This window comes from Dipteris shenzhenensis, chromosome 25 (assembly GCF_047967505.1).
Source record: "Dipteris shenzhenensis isolate YYH24624 ecotype China chromosome 25, Dip_SZ_1.0, whole genome shotgun sequence".
Lineage (NCBI taxonomy): Eukaryota > Viridiplantae > Streptophyta > Polypodiopsida > Gleicheniales > Dipteridaceae > Dipteris > Dipteris shenzhenensis.
Genome location: NC_141620.1, coordinates 616,506 through 637,583, shown reverse-complemented (window position 1 = coordinate 637,583; position 21,078 = coordinate 616,506). Strand labels below are relative to the sequence as shown.

Here is a 21,078-nt window from a genome sequence, read left to right as displayed (position 1 = left end):
TAATGATCAGAATCATTGGGCATGAAAACATAGGATGGAGATAAATCTACACCAATCTCCTTTAAGAAACGAGTAAATAATGCACAGACGATAGCTTGTATAAGAGAGAACACGAGATGATTTTTTCTTGAGCAATTTTCATACCTTGCTAGCCATATGACCTGATGTGTTGATCGTGCTTTCCAATCTTGCTTTAGTTCTCCTTTCCACAATCCATGCTCATTGAATGTACTAGCTATTTTGGTTCCTTAAGGTTGTGTGCTTTTTTGTGGTAAATACCCTATATGCTAGGAAGTGGCTTTTGTTGTGAGAGCATGGTTGAGTGTATACAAAACTTTTATGTGCTTGTGTTTCTTAAACCATTTTTCTTCATAAATAATCATCTTGATTCCATATGTGTGAACGTTAAAAGCATAGAAGCTCTTTGAGTAGAGTTGTGTTGAAATTGCTCACGCCTATCGCCCACACCCAATGCAGATACAAGTTTTCTAGGGAAATAAAAAAGTGTGTGGGAAAGTAAATTTGGAGAAGAGGAAATAAATTTGGAGAAATTTGAGAACCGTTGGATCTTAACCATAGCTTTTCAAATCAACATCTACAATTGTGACACGTGGTTTCATGAGGGCTCAAAGAATGAAAACTTCCCTCTAGACTACCTACTGTAAAGAGAGATTTCCAAAAAGTTCTATCTTCAACAGGACAAGATGTTGATTATGTATCACAACAGGACAGAGAAAGCTCCTCCTAATAAGTCAGTTGAGTTATATAGCAAATTTACTTATTAGAAGGAGAAGGCTCCAAACATCCAATAAACAAGGATAAAGTAATCAAGTGAGCATATTTTCACAATCTCCTTTGAAATGTTAATGAGGATAGATATTGTTAGACATGTTAAGACATGACACGTTAGAGATGACTATACAAATTTATAATCAATAAGCATATCTTCACAAACATTCAATCAACAAGTATAAAGTTTTTATAATAATGTAAGCATATTTTCACGATCTTCCTTAAAATGTTAGCAATGATAGATATGCAACCATAATGGCATGTTAGGCCACTTCTGAGATAGGTATACAAATTTTAAGATTTGGTTAATAGCATTTCCCATGACATATATTACTAATTACATAGGATCTAAATATTCAACAATCACATGTTAAACTTTTAACTTTGGAGTCTAGGTACTTAGTGAACTATAAATTACAGATTTAACATTAAAGAATGTAGAGACAGTAGACTCTAGTTAAGAGCTTGCAAGTCACAATTTAGAGCCAGGGCAAGTGGCTACTCTAAAATAAACACAAAAACTATGAAATCGATATATTCTTACCTCCCATGAGCTTAGGCAAGGTCTACATACCATTTTTGAGCGGCGATGATGCTTTGTGTGCATGACACTTAGTGAAATTGCCATGCCAATGACAACATTAAAAGAATCCTGCCATGCAAGAGACACCTTGGTTTATGATTTTTACTTGCAACAAACATTAGATGAGGCACTTGGTGCAAATCGAAAACATGTAGTATAATTTGAATATTCACCTAGAAAAGACCTTAGATGAGGCACGTGTCGCAATAGTGCATCCTTGCAAGACCTTCAATTAGGTGTTAGCAACACTGTCTTGGCTAGAACATGGATGAGGTGACCATAGAGTACCCTACTTTGCAATGGATTGTTGACGCCAACATCGATTAACTAGTAAACTTTTATTCTTTGAACAAGGCACAAGGACTATCTTACAGACTTAAATGAGGGCACAATGCTGCTGTGCACAACTATGATATTTATGTCAAGATTCAATGCATGCAACAACCAACAGGTAAAGCATGACATAGAGATTTAAAAATAGGGCTCTCTCTCTCTCGCTCTCTCTCTCTCTCTCTCTCTCTCTCTCTCTCTCTATATATATATATATATATATATATATATATATAGATGCATGCATGTATGTATGTATGTATCTGTGTGTGTGTGCATGCGTGCATGCGTGTGCACGCGTGCACTTCTTTAAGCCCATTGTTTTGTTCTTTCTGCAAGCCAATAACTTCCTTTAGTTTATATGCTAGAAGACCTAATAATGGCCTAGTCTAGTTCTTGTTGGGAGCAAATGTTGTACTCCTCATCCATGGCATGCTTCTATTCTAGTACTTGTCTTGCTTTTTCAAATAATGCTTTACCCATAAAAGCAAATTTGCTTATACAAGTTCACCTTTCTAGCTCTCTCCTCTTGTGGGAAGATCTTTTCACTTATGTGATGGAACTCTAGCATTTCAATGATAACATTAGTGATTATAGAGTACATCATTTCTTATATTTTATATTACCTTTTCTTTGTGTGGTCATTGAGATCATTGTTTGAATCTATGAAATGTGTATAAAGTAATTCTTTGAATCACTAGTAGAGTAGAAGACTGGAAAGGCATTGAAATTGTTGTTGGATGATCAAAGTATGAGGAAGCATCATCAACGGTGCCATCCCTATTCCAAGACAAAAAATGATGATATTTTTGGAGACCATCGACCTTTTCTTGACTAGATCATACAACTTGTAATCCTCCTTTAATTGTAACAAACATTAATGCAAACTAAATATTTTTAATCCTACATGAAACTTTTGTACATAAATTATTCATAATGGAAAGCTTATGGTTTTTACAAGTGATAAGATATTGACCTTTGTTGATTTTATTGATTTCCCATATGCTATCTTTAAAGTATTATAAGAAGGTACCCTTGAGTCTTAATTTGAATTCAATGTTTCTACCATTGACTAACGCTTCATGTTATATATACTGCAAATAAGAGAGAGAATAATTCTATGTAAGGATATCCCAAATGGGATTAATTGTTGAAAGAAATCAAAACCCATATTCATGTTAATTGTATCAATATAAAAATCAGTGATACACAAGCAAAGACATCCCAAATGGGATTGTTGAGATAAATAAAAACACATTACACAGGTATTGTATCAATACAATGAGAGTCATAATCAAAATCTAAAGTCCAACTATGCTGATAGTATTTGTACAAATGCCATTATGAAACAAAATGTAATCTAACTCTCTCTCTCTCTCTCTCTCTCGTCTGCATTGTGCGTTCCTCCTTGCCCCCATGCTATGCTTTTTCTTCAGACAACGATTTGCATTTGCTCACAAGGGTGACACCTCTCTAGCCATCTAGAAAAGGCAATTGCTCTGCACACCCAAAGAATAAAGCGATTCTAGTACGTATCTGGTGCTTTTAAGCAAAATTTTGAATATGAATAACCCGGTTGTGTCAAACAGTTTTGTTACATTCAACATGACAGTTCCTGAGATGTGCTCATGGCCAGTTGTAGTCCCTGTATAATTGCAGCTGCTGACAATGGAGGTTAAATATGAAGTGTCCTTGTAAGAGAGTGTGAATTTTGTTTTGCATTTTCTTCTTTTAGTTAATACAGTATTTGAAAGAAAAACAGAATAAAAAGCAAGATAGAGTCATTTATCATTAGGGTCATGAACTATCTAAAGTGTTTTGGTGGTGAGATCTGAATAACTACACAAAGGAGTCAATAAAGAAGGAGAAAGTTTCCATGTAATATAGTCTTTCCTTTGTACTAAAAAAGGTCATATCATTAGTTCTTTATACCTCTCTTTCTTTCCAAAGACCCCTTTGTAAAAACATGAATATCCCAACACTTTCAATTTCCTAACCTCTTCAACTCTAGAGAAAAGGGCCATTGTGGGAGATTGAGATCGAGAGAACTAAAGATCGGCATTCAACAAATTGATATTGGAGATCAAGAATGAAAAGCAAGTTTATATATGAAGAGGAGAGCTAATTGACTCCAAAGTTGAACTCTAAGACCTTAAACAAATAACAAAGAAGTAGATATTACATTGTTCTTTCTTAGAAAAAGTTTTCTGCTTCATTGTTTCTAGAAAATTACTTCATGATGATGAGTCCGGAGCAAGAAAGGGTAATCACTAAAAGTGAGGAGCTGGTGAGGAAAGGAAAAGCGGTTGTTGAAGAGGATACATATGCGGAGTTGATGGCTTTGGAGGGAATAGACTATGGTGATCATGGAACTGCTCATTTGAAATTCTAAAAATCAGAAAACTATACAGTTTATATGGAAACCCATTTAGAGTCTATTAATGGCTCATTAAAAACTCTGGCTGAACCCATCTTTAAGTTATCAGATTCTCAATGTGTAACCCTTGTTGGAAAATTTACAGCTCCTCCATGTCAATGAGGCATCTACCTCTCAACTTACAAAAGCCTCAAATATTCTAAAACACATAAATTATAAAGAGGAAGAAAAAAAAGAAACAAGGATGCTATAAATATATTATTGTAAAAATGGTAAGATCTCCACCAACTAAGGAATACCCCTCGTGAAAAGCCAACCTTCCCTTGGTAATAAAGCACATAAATGGTGGATAAGCCTTAGAGAGACTAATATGTTGATGATCTGCTTCATTATCCCCGAGTTGACTGGTTAGATGCTTTCAACCGAGTCCTTGGCAACACAGGCTCACAATGAAGATGCTCACTCTTGCAATCTATGGGTTGTTGTGTGGGACTAAAGGTTGTCACGAAAGTAGTCAATCATATGTCAAAACTAACATTGGGTGACACATCGAGCAAGCAAACTATTTGCAGACAGGCAACATATTGCTTAAGTGGAAAGGACAAGAGAATGTAAAAAACCAATATCAATTATATTACGAAAAAGTATTTTGTTTACAACAGCTGGTGGCTACTCAATCACCTTGCTCCACCCAGTAGCTTACCTAGATTTACCCTCTCTACACCTCAACTAGCTGAGAGGCTTTGTGAATCCCTATGCAACAGTATATCTCTCGCGTGAACTACCCACAATAGCAGCAGCAAATACTACTCATTGTTACAATTAATCTCTATATCTAAGAACTCTTGCCATCTTCCTAAGGCGAGTTCACCGCCTTCTACCCATTGCTCCTCTACAATAACATTGACCACCATGATATTTCCCTAGGCAATCAAGGCTGGGGTGAGATCACCTTTGTATCCATTTTTCCCAAACATTTATAGATGCCAGCTGACCAATCTTTAATTTAGGCTAAGCATGTCATAGACACTTTGACACACCGTTGTGTGAGTGCCTTGGACCAGCTCGCTCCAAACAACGATTTCTAGCATGAAATGCCTCACAAACTATAATAAGGTTGTTTTGCTATGGGTCCACTCATTATCGACCATATGAAATCTTAGATGAAGAGCTATTGAATTAATGCATCATCCAAAAGTCTACAAGTGCTTGAAATTGATGAATTGATTTATCACTCAAATACTCACTCATCGCTTTCATATGCAACGGGCTCCTTCCCACAAAGGTCAAGGTTTTCCTACTTTGATACCAATGTTACAATTGATGAACACTCAACATATTTCCCCTCCCACCAAGTCATGGTTCTAATTCTCAAACTCTCCCATTAATAAGAGCTCCTTCTAATTGGAGTTGCATTCCTCTCCCATGCTGCCCATCAGTTTTCATTTGGGCTTTTACTTTGGTGCCATGTGACCCTTCTATGTTGTGCGCCTCCTCACTAATGCCTAAGCCCCTAGGCCCAAGCCTTCTAAGCCCTGCTAAAGCAAGTACTGTGGCGAGCTCTCATGGTTCCCCACCTTACCATAATTGCTTCACTAGAATTCCATGGTTATGGATTGGCATAACAATATGTACATGTATCTATGCATGTAGTTGGAGAGAGAGAGAGAGAGAGAGAGAGAGAGAGAGAGAGAGAGAGAGAGAGAGAGGGAGAGAGAGAGAGAGAGAGAGAGAGCATGACACACGTTGTGTACATTATCCTCCATCTATTGAAGTAGACCCAAAGTGGGTATACACAAGTAAGAGGACAAGAGGACAAGGTCCCATACATTGCACATGCACAATAATAGTGTAATTTACATTTGCAACATGCCCTCTCAAATTGCACTTATAGATTAGGGTAGAGTGCACTTACAAATGAGGGTGGAGCATAAATTCTAAAAGCAAAAAATCAAAAGATTGCTATAACTAGCAGGAAAACTATTTGAGCACGTACAATCATGTGCAACTTAGCATGTGATTTCCCCCCTCTTCAACTGAGAATGATCCTTTGCCTTTGGGAACAAAGTTGAGAAAATAGGCTAAAGGGAAGATGGAACTATTCCAAAGAGAACAAAGTCCTCTTAGATTAAAGATTGGTCAATCAAGCAATGATTGTGTGCTACATATGGTTGAGCCAAGATGGAATATGTTGCAAGTCAGTATGGCTATGAAGTTGAGTAATAGAAGCTCCATCTGAAGTTAATCGAAGTAGTTATAAAGACTTACTTTGAAAGGTTGTGTCAAACAATGGTGTCACTAAACCAAGATAAGTGGTAGCATTGCATAGGTTATTTTAAATTAGAACAAGATCTTTCAACTAATGGGGGGTGGTAAAAGACTTCACTATTGGCAAAGGGCTTTAGGAAGTTGATGACATTAGGTGTGAGGAGGAGAAGTATGTAGCTTGTAGATAAAAGAGATGATGCTCTATTGTAATGGCCTAACTTGTCTCAAGGGTGGTGATCTAAGAGGTAGAGCTTTTGGTAGTTCAAGGTTGGTTGTCCAAGAACCCATGTTACACCTGGGTTCCGGAAGACCTCGTTTAGATTGTATGAATTAGCGTGCTCAGAATGCTTCAATATTGGAAAATGGTGTCCCATTTTCTTGATGCTACTCTCTAGAATTGAGAGTTCAATAGTTGTAATATTTTATTTTCTTGTATAATAAAACTTAAATTTTTATCGGGGAAAAAAATAATCTAAGAGTCCAATGTGGTAGTCCAAGAGGTTGAAGTACCTCATGAGTCCGTATGAGTCCAAGAGTCCAAATCCAAGAGGCTGAGGTACCTCATGGCGTAGGGAATCGGCGCTGGGAGCCGATTCCCGAGAGGAAAATCGAGACACACGACAATCGGTCGTAGGTCGGGCGTCGGTCATCCTGGTTTTTCGACCGAGAAGTGGCGATCGACACTGATTCACGACTGTGAGCGGCATGGGAAAGTGGGCTGCCATGTACACGTGGCACCTCGGCAACGACTATTTAGGCGACTGACTGCCTCTTCCAACTCATTTTCGAGACTGTCGCCTGAGTCTGTCTGACCATCTGCTTCCGGTTCTTATCGTGATTCTCGGAATCGCGCCATTCAAATTAAAGGGCATTGATTACGATTCTGCACGGTTGGAGATCGGACGGTGAGGATCTCTCGTTCGCCAACCCAGCCGTTGACTACTCTCTAAGTAAGAGGTTGTGGTACTAATGAGTCTCTAACCGTCCAAGAGTGGGAGTCCAACACTCTAGGAGTGATACTCCAAGAGTCCAAAGGGTTGTAAGCTCAAGCTGCCACTTGTCAAAACCCCCTCCTTGTTTTTGTGGCTAATAGAATGGCTACCGCCGTTTCCCAGCTGCACTCGCATCTCGCAGTTTCCTCTGCAGTTTGCGATGGCCGCTCGCCTCGCTCCTCCCTTTCATCGCGTTCCTTTTTCCCTTCTCCGCTCAGAACGTTCTCTGGCTCACAAACTCCCTCGTGGAAACGTGAGCGGCAGCGGCGCCATGGCTTCAGCTGCAAATCTAGTATCGGAGGCATGGGTGGTGAGTTTACGTACGTGTGTGTGTGTGTTTTAAAAGCTCTTGTAGTCCCGGGGAATTAGGTGTCAATCAAATTCGCAGAGAGAGAGAGAGAGAGAGGTGTGGCTGGAAACCAATTATCAGCAAAGTGGCCTTCTCTCTCGCATTACAGAATTTTTATACAAAAATAGGCATTCATGATACGTGTTTGGATATTTTGGCATTTGTGGATAGGAATCACTGATTCAGCTATACAAAAATAGGCATTCATGACACGTGTTTGGATATTTTGGCATTTGTGGATAGGAATCACGGAGAGAGAGAGAGAGAGAGAGAGAGAGAGAGAGAGAGAGAGAGAGAGGTGTGGCTGGAAAACCAATTATCAGCAAAGTGGCTTCTCTCTCGCATTACGGCATTTTTATACAAAAATAGGCATTCATGACACGTGTTTGGATATTTTGGCATTTGTGGATAGGAATCACTGATTCAGCTGCTGTAATCGACACGATACAAGCTATTGCAAATGAGGTAGGGCAGACTTTTATCTTAAAGCTAGATTTGAACTTGTTTTATGTGTTTAAAAAGAAGTAAGACATACGATTTATGTATAATGAAGCTGCGCTGATCCTCAAATGCCCCTTTTTCGCACCTTGACATGTGGACATTCTTGTAGCTTTGTGATCTTATGTCCCATGTGAACAATGATGTCTGTAAAGAGAGCACATAAGAGCGGGAATGAAAGCTGAAAGTGTGTTCCAGAAATGAGCCACCAAAAGCTGAGAAACCAAGAGATTAGGGCTCATAGAGCAAACACTAAGCTAAACCTAAATGGTGATGATGGGGCGCAATGACATGGCACATTAAATCACACCAATAGCTTCAGCATATTAGATACCTTAGCTTGAGCAATGTTGGGATGTAAAAGGCCCTCTATGGAACCATGAAGGTCAATCCTAATACAACTAGCCTACACGACCATTTTAGTGTAATGTCCTTCGATGCCCCCAATGGAATTGATGTAGTACATAAGGACAAGTCTTGCAAGAAAACTTTGGCACATAAAGTAGTATGGTGGCACATATTCTTCTTGACTTGGATATAGCAACATATGGGAAGGGAGTACAAGCAGAACATTTAAATTTTACTTCTCGTCTTGATATTGTTGCAAGATCTCTCTCAAACCGAGGCCCTTTTTGAAGACTTAAAACTTCTCCTTTCCAAATTCCAAGGTTTGTGGTGAAGGTATCCCACCACATCCTCAATAGTGGGACATTTGGTTGGTGAGATTGATGTTGCCATCCTGGATGTGCCCCATGTGTAATTATACCGCTTTCATTATGTTTAATGCAAGCATGAAAGATGTCATTTTCAACAATGGTCATATGCGCTTATTATGCATCAATTTCTCAACCACATGCATGGCATAATGGCTGCTTTGATTGCCTTATATTCTACTTCACTTGATGATAAAGAAATATTGCAACCAGAGCCCAGTGAGAAAGCCTAGTGAGAAAGAATATCAAATACCATGAAGTGAAGGGCCTTTGGACTGAAAAACCAACCCATCTTCCCATAGTCCCTTAGCAGGGCCAAGAATCTCTATCCTTGTCATATTGGGAACAAAAATTAAGTCTACCTTGCATGTATTGAAGAATTGTCTTGGTTGCATTGCAATGGGTGATTGTAGCGTGATGTATACATCGACTAAGCACTTAAGTAGCATATGCAATAATAGTCTTCTTAATGCAAATAGGTCATGGATTGTATTGATTGCAAGCTTTCTGTAGAGTGTAGCATTGAATTGATTTTCAATGTCATGCTTACTCAGTCTGTGAGTTGTCTCCAATGGAATGCAGATTTCACGGCCTTTTGCCACAATGCATAGTCTTTTGGTTTCTTTCGGCTCCATAGCTTAATCCTATTCACCCCACAGATGGTGTCACCGATTGGTGCTTCTCCCAAGAAATAAAGAGGAATTTTTATTAGATTGATTTCGATCAAAGAAAGTTGACTTTGGTTAACTAGAACAAGTTTTATTTACTTTGCTTTACAATGCTAAAAGCGAACTGTGGGGACTAGTCCAAGAACTAGAATGCATGCACTTGGCTAACCTCTAATGGGTTAAAGTGTTGGATATTGTTTTGTGCAAGGTCCAGGACTTTGGAGCGTGCTACATTCCCCCACTTTTTAAGAGGAAAAGCACAAGACAAGTGGCTCCCCAATTAAAGAAGGGCCCACTTGAGCTAAAAGTATTCAAGGCACCTCACTCTATGGAGGAAAGTGCCTGCTTTTGGGGAAAGCCTAAGATTTTGGAGAAAGCTCGACTTTCTAGAGGAAAGTGCCTAATTTAGGTAAGAAAAGCGAGCCCAACTTTTAGAAAGCACATGCTTTCTAGCTGGCTGGCCAAGTCTATAAAATACGGGCCTCTAGGCTCCTAGTTGTAATGAGAATTGTACTCAGCTTCATGCTTTCTCTGTGAGCCAGTTGTAGAAAGTTATTCTATTGCAATAAAGACCTTTGAGAGGGGCCAGCCCTTCTTTCAGGCCCCTAGTGCTGTGTTCTTCTCTTTCTTTCCTTGCTCTTCCACCCCTTCCTCCATTGTGATTTCGGTTCTAGGACTTCCTTGAAGTTTCCTAATCTGTCCCAAATTTCTCCAACCCCCCAGACGAGGCGGTTCATAGCGATAAAATCGTGGCATATCGAATGTGTGTAGACCATTCGATATCCATCAATCAATATTTGAAGAGTGGGTATTATCAATAAGGATCCATCCTTAGGACATCCATAAGACAACCTTTCTTCCAGCTGTCTCCCTCATAATGAGTGAACAACTTGGAGTCTTCCAAGCACCATGCTCTCAGGGTCTGTTTCAACCCGTCCTTCCTCTAGCAACTTCCGCAACAAAAGAACCATCTTGAGAAATGAAATCCCAAGAATATCTCCAGATAACCTAGACGATGAACTCTCACGAGTTCTCAAGCAAGTACTCTTCTGGCTTCAGTACACCGTGTCCATAATCACCTTCCAACAATCTACTTCTGAGATCTGAAGAAGCACCCACACTTCCCCTTCTTCCTTCGAAGAAGGCACATTCCTTCCAATCTCGCATGTCCTGAGACATATGAAGAGCAGATCCTCCATAGCATGTTATAAAGACTCAAATTAATGACATCAAGTACATACTAGAACGTTGTCTTGCCTGTGGGCTTGCTTTGAAAGCAAACCATGCACCTCATGGAGGCACATACTGATGGCCTGTGTAATCCTGTAATGCCCCCTTCTGAATTACATCCATCCATCTAAACTTGAAGCCCTAGGGCATTCCATGGAATCCACCCTCGTGTTAGTATCAACTGTCAAGCACCTGGAAGAGTCCAAGCACTCCTTGCTGTCCCTCCCCTTCACAAAGGTCTCTGATTCCCCGTCTTCCTACATCTCAATATCAGACATCTTCACTGTGACTACTAGGTTTGCATATCTGATCTCATAAAATACCCAAGCCCATGAATGAGTCTATGCATCTTTTGGCTCCTGAATTGCTCTCCATACCTCATAGACTGCACTCTCAATCTCTTCTATCATTATCTGGGATTCTCAAAGTCTGAGAACTATCTGTCTTTGTGCAAGTGGGGCAAACTCTGTGAAAGAAAACCACCCTCTTGCTGCCCTGGTTGTCATGCTGCCAAGATCTGGCATTTCGACACCCCGCGGGAGATGGAAAAAAGGGTCTCTCCACCCGGGCATTTTGGGGCCAAGCTCCATATAGCCAACTTCCTTGCAGGTTTTCTTGTCAATTGTAGGTTTTCTCGTTTTTTCATGTGTCATGGCTCAAGCCATATGTGGATCTGACACTAGCAGCAGTTACAGATGTGGAGCAGCCCGAAATTTTTGATGCGGCTGAGGTAGTTGAGCTTGAGTAGATATTGCTTCATCAGTTCAAGAGATAGATTTGCAATTGACAATGCTTGTATGCAGTGAAGTTCAAGCATAGGGGCTCCCACGAGGCACCATGGGTGACACAGGTTTTTTCACGGATTATCCAGACCTCCTCGTAGCGTACAAGGAGGCCTTTTCCATACCCTAGTTTGAGTTTTAGCAGAAGGGGATGTCTTATGTCCTGCAACTTGATCCAAAATTCCATCAGTAAAGGGTCTAGGAAATGGATTAGGAACTGTCTAGGCATTCAACTTCCTGTAGACCACACAGACTTAGAGTTTGCCATTTTTCTTAGGCACCATCACAATAGGAAAGAGCCAGTCGAAACATAGACAAGGTACTAAGAGGAAAGATGGGTGGAGTGGAAGATGGAGCTGCTCGGTGAGCTCCCCCCCTCTGCCCGCAGCGGCCTGTAGGCTGCCTGCTGCTCCTGGCTGCTTCGCCCGTTGCCCCCTCCTCGCCGCCCCTTCCTCCTTGCCTCGCCCTCGCCCTCGCTCTGCCTAGCCCCTCCTTCTTCTCCGCTCTGCCCTGCTTTCTCGCTCCACCTTCGCCCCCCGCCCTGCCTTCTCCGTCTCTGCCCCGCTCCGTCTCCGCCTTGCTTCCCCGCCCTGCCTTCTCCCGCTCTGTCGCCCCTCGCTGCTCCTTCGGCCCTGCTCTTCCCCCCCTTCTCCTGCCTCCTTGCCTTCCGGCCTCCTCCCTTCCACCTCACACCTCCCCCCCACCATTCTGCCAGTGCGCCCCCCGCCATTCCGCCTCCCCCCACCTTCTTCTCCTTCCCTTCTCCCACCTCTCCCGCCCTCCTTTCTTTTCTTCACTCCTTCCTCCTTCTCCTCCCCCTTGCTCCCTCCTTCCTCTTCTCCCCTCTACTTTCCCTGCCACCCTCTTGCCTTGCCTCGCCTCAACGCCCTTCTTCCTTTCCTTTTTCATTTGCCTCCTTGCAATGGGAGCATTCATGTTTGTCACGGTGAAAGAAAATCTTGGTGGTCTGGCCAGAGGAGCTCTATGGCAGCACCCTCGACTCCCACAGCCGTTAAGGTTCTTCTTTCCCCAGGTGACAAAAGCAACAGGTACAACATGCAGTTTAGTCCCTCTAGGACAAGGTGCTTGTGGGTAGAATTGTGGACCTCACGTCTACACGGAGATAGGTGCGAGAGTGGATCCAGGCGAGAGCTTGACATTAGAGGGCGACCACATCTAGGAGGTCACCATCTATGGAAGAGGCATTTTTCTCATCTAGTTGAGCTCCCTCGACACTTTGCGCTATTTATTACATGCACCAACACAATGTCCTGCATAATGATTTGCATGCGCAAAACTTTATGCTACACTTCTCGGAGTCATCCGAGGAGGTGTATCTGGGCATTTGTGATTGGGGAATGATGACCCCATGCAGCACTAGAAAGCACTATCCTGCACTACTCAGTGATAGCCCCAATACTGTGCTAAGCTCCATTGCTAGGTTTCGTCATGTTGCTCCAGAGTGCCTCTACACCAATCCCCCATCTTTCGATGTTGCATAAGATGCGTATGCCATGTCTCATCACATCCTGAAAATCTTGGACATTTGTGCACCATCGCCAAGTACGAGACCCATAGAAGCTCCTGTGATACGAGTAGAACCACCTGTAAACTTGTGTCCATAATATTTACACTGCAGAGTCCCATCCTCCTTGGCCCGCATCTTGTTTACCTCTTTCCTTGGTATCATGGGTTCACAATGGAGGACATGGATATGACACACCATGTTCCACGTTTTTCGGTTACACTCCGCTTCCTAGGGCTCCCCAAGGAGTATCGAGTCATCCTCCCCTCCATTGGTTGGACATTTGGAACAGTGCTCGAGTCCCCGCCAGAGTCGGCCACCTCAGTTCTAGCAGATGATGGAGTCCCCAAGATCAGATTGGTGGTTGAGAGCCCAGAGTCCCTCCTAGAGTTGATCCTCCTCGAGACCCTTGATGGGGGCACACTTCGCCAGAGGGTGGAGATTTTCGGGTTACCAGGCCAGTGTCTTCGGTCATGATTGACGATGAGAAGAAAAAGCTAATTAAGGAGGGTAAATGTTTCGGATGTAAAAAACATAAAAGCATGGCTATGATGTTGAAAAATGTATCACAATTCTTGATCCTAGCCTTGCACATATTAAACATCATTCGGCTAGGTTTAACCCATCAAGTGAAAATGCAGTGCCAGAATCTGATGACTCTGAATGAGATTTAGAAGCATAGGATAATATATTGTATGCCTTGTTTCTAAAAAATAGTGTATCTTTACACCACCTTGAAATATATTATTCAATCAAATGGTGTATCTATACACCCCGAATTCAACAAACTCTTTCCATACAATCAAATGGTGTATCAGATGGGTCACCTCGCTAGAGATTGCCCCCTGGCCTCCCCCATGCGCCTCCCCCCCCCTCCCCCGCAAAGTAGGTAGAGTTAGTAGGCCCGAGTCCAGTGCCCTCTCAGGTAGGAGCAACAGAAGTCTCAGACCCCATGGGTTACCCTCAGAAGGGGACTGGACCCAGGTGAAAAAGAAAAAGAAACCAAGCAAGTAGGCCTGCAAGCGCCGTAGGCAGAGAGCCAAGCGCAGAGAGAGGGACAGGGTTGACCGAGAGGCCTCGAAGGAGGAACAATAGGAGCCACCTCCCCCAACGGCAGGGGCCACTGCCCAAACGATCCTCCCGTCTCAGAGGTTCAGCCTCTGCACCCACCCTTGCAGCAGCAGCGAACCCCAAGAGCTCCAAATGCAGTGATGGCGGAAGCCACAGACGCTGGCCCGACGGCGGCCGCGGAGGAGCGGATCCAAAGCCCGACGAGCCTGATCAGTAGGGAGGGCCTGCGGTCGTCCTTATCCCTCTTCCTCCCCCTCCCCCTCCAGACCCCTTCCCCTCTTCCTTTCCACCTCCCCCTCCCCCTCCCCCTCTAGGGTTCCCCCTGCCCCCTCTCCCCCCCCTCAGCCCCCCTTGCTATGGTCACTCTCACCACCCGCCTCCCTCCCTCTGCCCCCTGTGTCCCTACCCCCCCGGCAGCAGCGAACCCCAAGAGCTCCAAATGCAGTGATGGCGGAAGCCACAGACGCTGGCCCGACGGCGGCCGCGGAGGAGCGGATCCAAAGCCCGACGAGCCTGATCAGTAGGGAGGGCCTGCGGTTGTCCTTATCCCTCTTCCTCCCCCTCCCCCTCCCCCTCCAGACCCCTTCCCCTCTTCCTTTCCACCTCCCCCTCCCCCTCCAGGGTTCCCCCTGCCCCCTCTCCCCCCCCTCAGCCCCCCTTGCTATGGTCACTCTCACCACCCGCCTCCCTCCCTCTGCCCCCTGTGTCCCTACCCCCCCCTCTCCCGCCGCCCCCCTCTCCATCTCCGTAGCAAGTTCTTCCGCCTCGACACCCCTGCTAGCAGGCAAGGGAAAGATGATGTCCCCTAATGCTTCCTCATCGCAGCAGCCGGTCTGTTCAGGGAAGGATCCTGAGGGACGGGGCTCGTCCTCCTGGTCAGCAACTCCCGACCTCTAGCCTGGGCGTCCCTTACTGGGGGACTTCTGGAGGTTAGGACCTTGGAACTATCTGGAGATTCCGGACCCATATTCTCTACCACTGGAGGTACGCTCATGGTCCTTCAACCCCGGAAGGGGGGTTAGATCAGTGCAGTGAAATCGCAGACACACCCCGTTTGGAGATTTCAGTTTGCCTCCACAGGGTTGGAGAAGTGGTTCCCAGAGGTGTTCGATGCTATTATGGGAGATTAGATTACATGCATGATAGATGAGTGGATGGGGCCATAGGGATTGGACCTTTGGCATGCCCATGGTGCGGAGGTGAACTTTCAGCTGAGCTTCACGCGCGAGGAACTAATGTGTGGTTTGGCAACAGGAGTTATCAGATTTGCTGCTGGAGACAAAGGTGGAGCAGGCATACTTCTGGCCCCTCCAAAAGTGTGCGGAGCTGTTCGGGGTCGAAGCCTCCTTCATGATGAAGTGGGCATGGAAGATCGGTATTGAGCCGGTATCCACCCTAGTACGTCGCCGCACAGACACCGACTACTCGCCCTCCAAACCTCTGGCAAAGTCACACAAGGGAGTCTTTCTGGGACAGGCACCCACTCACAGGAGAGCCTTGTTCCCGGCACCCCCATCCTCATGAGCTGGACCATAGTGAGTTGGAACGTACACGGTCTCCACGATCGTGTTCGTAGCTAGCCGTAGTACCTGATACTCCAGCAAGAGTTGCAGAGGGTAGTGGTAGGGTGGGCAGTTGACATCCTTATGATTCATGTTTTCAGCCGCAAACATCAGACGACATCATCACCTTCTACCAGGGAGAGGTCCAGAGGAGTGGTCCCCCACAGTAGGACGGAGCGGAGGGGTCTACATCTCAGTCTCACAGTCTTTGGCTCCAAAGGTCTATGATCAGGGCGAGCTCATTCCAGGATGGGCAGTTTGGATGGGAGTTCGGACGGGAGAGTCCAGGATTGGATCTTGAATGTGTATGCCCCAGTGTGTAGACAACACCGCCCGACCTTTTGGAGGAGGCTCTTCTGGATGTAGACTCTGGATTGTTGGAGGGACTTCAACAACTTGGAGTTTGGGGAAGACAAGCAGGGCGGCGCCTCTTTCTCTTAGATGCCAGCAGCAAAGCGTAGCACCTGGGAGCAGTTTATTTTCATGATCAGTGGCAGAGACCTGTGGAGAGAGCCATATTTCAGCAAGACACCAGGCAGCCTCCTCTTCTCCTTTGGACAGAGGAGACACGATGGATTGCTAGAGAGACTAGACCGTTTCTATGGAGGCGGATTCAAGGGATTCTGACAGGTACCACGATGTGAGACCACTCTCCAGTGGTACTTTACTTGGATCAGCCCCGCCGAGGTCTCCCCTAGAAGGGGGTCCGCATTCCAGAGGACCTCCTGCAAGATGAGGAGATCTAGCAGGTCATGGCAGGGATTTGGGAGCAGTCAGAGATGACACCCTGTGAGGGCTGGGCTGCGTGGGTGGTCGATGCGATTCGAAGGAGCAGTGAGGAGCCGCAGGCTCTCGCCCTTAGGCAGAGGAGGATCCTTCAAGAGCGTGAGCGGGCTTTGAGGAGAGACCTCGCCTCCATCGAGAGGCTCAGGGAGCAGGACCCAGGTTCTCAGTGGCTTAGCGACAGATTCGAGAGCGCTCGTCTTGAGCTTCAGGACACGGAGTTGCGGCAGGTTGAGTTCTCCTACCACTCCTCCTGGGTCCGGTGGGTGCAGCAGGGGGACAGGATGACGAAGCATTTCTTTCAGACCACTGAGCCCCGATCGGTAGGCACAGTTGCAACGTCTCCGGGATTCGCAAGGCATCATGCACACTAACCCGCAGGAGATTCTAGACCTGACCACCGGTTATAACAGCCAGCTCTTTCAGACGGAGAGGATGACCCCAGCTGGTCTTGTGGCTCGAGATTTAGTCTGGGATCACGTTCTGATAGTAGTCTTGTAGGATTTATGCAGTAGACTTGAGGAGCCTTTCACAGATGAGGAGCTCTGGGAAGCCCTCAAGGCTCTCCCGACCCAGAAGTGCCTGGGTGAGGATGGCTTGACTCCGGCCTGCTTCTGGAACTTCTGGGAGATTATCTCCACCCCTTTCCGTTTAGCTTGCCAGGAGATATTTGACACATGATTTCTCCCTCAGTCCTTGAGCAGGGGGTGGATTGTTTGATCCCGAAAGAGGGAGACAGGACAGACATCCGCCGACAGTGGAGACCGATCACTCTGCTTGATACTGCATACAAGATCCTCGCCAAGGTCTTGAGTTTGCGGTTACGGCCCCATCTTACCGACATCATCCACGACACACAGACTGGGTTCGTCCAGGAGCGCAGCATTTTGGACAACATCTTCACGTTCTGGGGCGTGGATTGGTCCAGGGAGGAGTCATAGCCGCTAGCCATCCTTCTCTTGGACTTTGAGAAGGCCTACGACAGGGTGGAGTGGTTTTTCCTAGAGGGCACTATGCGGAGATTGGGTTTCTTAGACGGATGGGTCAGAGGAGTTTCAGCGCTATATGCAGGGAGCTCTAGTCAAATGCTTATCAGAGGACACACGGGTGAGGCCTTTCCTCTCTCTCGCTCGGTCCGCCAAGGCTGCCTCCTCACTCCCTTCCTCTTCCTGTTTGTGGCGGAGGCTTTGGGCTACTACTTGTGAGATCATAGGTAGCGGGTCTCACAGGGTTGAGGCTCCCAGTCAGACAGGAGGAGCTACTTGACTCGGAGTTTGCAGATGACATGGCCTTGTATGTTGAGGGCACCACCACGAGTCTGGAGAGTCAGGGGCACCTTGGCTATTTACTGTGAGGCCTTGGGTGCACGGATCAACTGGACAAAATCCATAGGTTTCTTCACAGGCTTTGAGGAGACACTGGAGATCCGTGAGTGGGGGAGTGACTTTGGCTTCAAATGGATACCGCGGGGCCAGACAGCGAGATACCTCAGATGCCAGGTTGGTATTGACATTATAGCAGAGCAGCAGATTGCCCCGGTCCTTGAGAGTGTTCGGCGCAAGCTTCTCTATTGGAGCTCGGCCAAACTCTCCCTAGCAGGTCGCACCTTAGTGGCAAACCAGATTCTTCTTGCCATGGCCTGGTATATCACCTCCTGCTGGTGCTTTCACAGAGGATGCATTGGGCAGCTCTGACGGTTGGTACGAAACTTCCTTTGGGCAGGTTCAGACGGCACGAGGAACACTAGGGCCCGAGTAGCTTGGCAGACGGTGATCATGCCGCAGGCATTGGGAGGCTTGGGCACATTGGGACCGTGGAGCAGATTACCTATGGAGGCAGAGGCGAGGCTTGATGCTATAGTGCATCTGCGAGGGATAGGGCAGCGGATGGGCAAGATTGATTTAGCCATTCCTGAGTCCTGGTGGTTAGGACTTCGCGTTTGGAGAGACAACAGATGGTTGGGGCAGTTTTCCCGTACTGGTGTTCCCTTGAGGATGTTGATGCAGCAAGGCAACACACACCCCGGCTTCTTCCGTGTAGAACTTGGAGGCCTACTCCAGCCACTCGGTTGTTGCGGGGGAAGGGGAAGTGGTAGCCTACTAGAGGTAGGGATCTCCACCAATGGGAGACCAACATGGTTTTCTCCCTCCAATGGTAGGGCTCTCCACCAATGGGAGACCAACATGGTTTTCTCCCAATTTTAAATGCGAAGCCTTCCTATCGTTTGTTCCATAAACTTTGGAAAGGGGCTGATTAAGGTGCTACTTACACTCCTAATCCAAGAGGCCCTTTTTGAGTCTAGATGTCCCTTAGTGGTCTTGTTATTCTTGCTTGGTAACGTAAGGTGACAGAATTAGGAAAGCACAACAAGGACTATGGAATGTGCATCTTGCAATAAGCTTAAGCAACATGGATGGAAATAGACTACATAGTACATAACTAAGGATGTAGGCCATAAGTTTGTATCTACACTTCCATTCATGTGTAGGCATTCGCCTTTAAGCTTTTAGTGAAATCATCCCGTCCTCAACCTTCAGACAAAAAGAGTATGTTGTGCAATATGCAAGCTATTGGTACCATTCTGAAGAGCACGATGAGGAATCGCTTCTGTAATGTGCCATGCAACTACGGTCATGTGTTCTTCAACATTGTTAATGCTCTTGGTGAAAGAGAGCCCATAATTGAACCGCTCGTTCTAGATAGACCCCGAGATGGATGGGAGTCTTGATGGGATTCACTGGCAGATGATCAAAGTGGTGGGACGTTTGGGAAAGGAGTGGCACATTGACCCTCCCAATATCTCAGAGCAGGACGCCCCTAGATGGCGCCTTTGGTTGTGGGAGGGTAGACCCTTGAGGGAGGTCCAGTGGGATCCGGGAGAGTGGTTCTGGCCCTGCAGGGGCGGCCTAGCTGAGTAGGTGGATGAGGTGCCCTTCCTTTCTTACACCACACGGATTGGCAGGGAGGCTTCAGATGGACTTGTCGAGGTGGACCCTTTCGAGGGAGAGGCATTGGGTGACCCAGAGAGTGCCTCGGGATGTTTGCTCTAGGTTTTGGAAGTGGTTGTGGTCCCAGCTTGCAGCCGAGGAAGATTTCATACTTCTTCTGGCTGGCCACCCATGGAGGCTTGCCCATCGGACCGTGGTTGGAGCAGATGCGAGTGGGAGGGGCAGTGCCATTGGTGCTCCGATGGTGTCCTGGAGACTATCCCGCACAACCTGTGGAGCTGTTGTAGCGCAGTGAGGATATGGATCCCTTAGGATCATGACACGTATGCAGAGTCTTTAGAGAGACTACACCCGGGAGATGGTGGCTTGGTTGACAGAGGGAGGACACTCGTTTCAGATTGATGAGATCTCCCCAGCCTATCGGATACAAGGTCAGAGCATCCAGAGGATTGCACTCCACGAGGCAGCTCCTCCTCCTAGGGAGGACAGTGTTTGGGAGGTGGTAGCTAGCATCACGGCTTGGAACATTTGGGTGGCTCGTTGCAGTCTTGTGATGGGTGAGCACCCGGTTCCACCCTCGGCTACCCTAGTTGCCATCTGGGAGGATATCATATACACTCTACGGTCCACCTGGGAGCGTGGGACTCCAGGCTCTAGTGCGACTATCGAGAGGTGTGCTCGTTTCTGCAAGGCTTGGCCTGCAGGAGTTTTCTACATCTTCACCCCGCGAGGGATTCACTGGCTGTATAGCCCCCCCACTTGGCTGTTAGCCCCAGTTCCAGAGATCCCCTAGGTAGTGAGCTGGGTTTCACTGGAACAGGCTGGTTCTTTCTTTCAGCCTTTTCCGATTTTTTCCATACTCAGCACCTTCGGGGCTGCTGTCTTGTATGAAATCTTTCAAGCATTAATAGAAAATTCCTTTCTTTGAAAAGAAGAAGAAGAAGAAGAAGAACGAAAGAGCCAATCACTACGACTGATGGCATATATGATAGGAGTTCATCCAACTCGGCTTTGACTTGTTTGGCATAGTTAGGATTCGTTTTGTACCTTTGTTGTCAAATTGGTTTAGCATCTAGTAATAAAGGTATCTTGTGTTGACACAACTCACGAGAATCTCCCCTTAAATCTGTGTAGCTCCATGCAAACACATCTTGTATCTGACAAATAAATCTCCTATCTTTCCGAGTTGCTCGGAAGAAAGATTAGCACTCACCACTACCATAGCAGGGTGATCTTGTGTTTCAAGGTTCAATTCTTGTGTAGGCTCTGGAATCAACTGCGAGTGATAGTCATTGGTACCTCAGAAATCTCCCTTCTCCTTTAATGTCCTCAGTAAAATCGATCAAAAAAAGATATTTCTGCTTAGCAATTTGCTCATCCTTCAACTTCTGTTTGATGTCTGCAGCCACTTGTAAAATATCTATCTCACCTACAGGTCGGATGTGCAACTCCATCAACCGTGACTCAACATATTTAGGAAATGGATCTTTGACATCGAGATTCTTGGGTCGACAACAACTTGGGACCTTCCGAGGGTTGGTCGGTATACAAACATCTTGACTATCCGTCTTAATAATCATCTCTTCTGTATCCTAATCATGGAGTAC

General features: G+C 45.8%; 1 protein-coding gene across 5 annotated transcripts in view; it reads left to right on the top strand.

The window, feature by feature from the left end:
* Window positions 1–7,290: 7,290 nt before the first annotated feature.
* Window positions 7,291–21,078, top strand: part of CCDA (cytochrome c biogenesis protein family) — a 53,194-nt gene continuing 39,406 nt past the window's right edge. For 3 of the 5 annotated variants that reach the window (XR_015543451.1, XM_087396657.1, XM_087396656.1), the window contains exons 1-2: window positions 7,291–7,652; window positions 8,104–8,156. Coding sequence is in view for 4 of the 5 variants with exons in the window: in XM_087396657.1 (XP_087252783.1) it covers window positions 7,445–7,652; window positions 8,104–8,156 (261 nt within the window). In the remaining variant the exon portion in view is untranslated. The remainder of the gene's footprint in view (window positions 7,653–8,103; window positions 8,157–21,078) is intronic. The other 2 variants (XM_087396655.1, XM_087396658.1) reach the window with 2 other exon arrangements.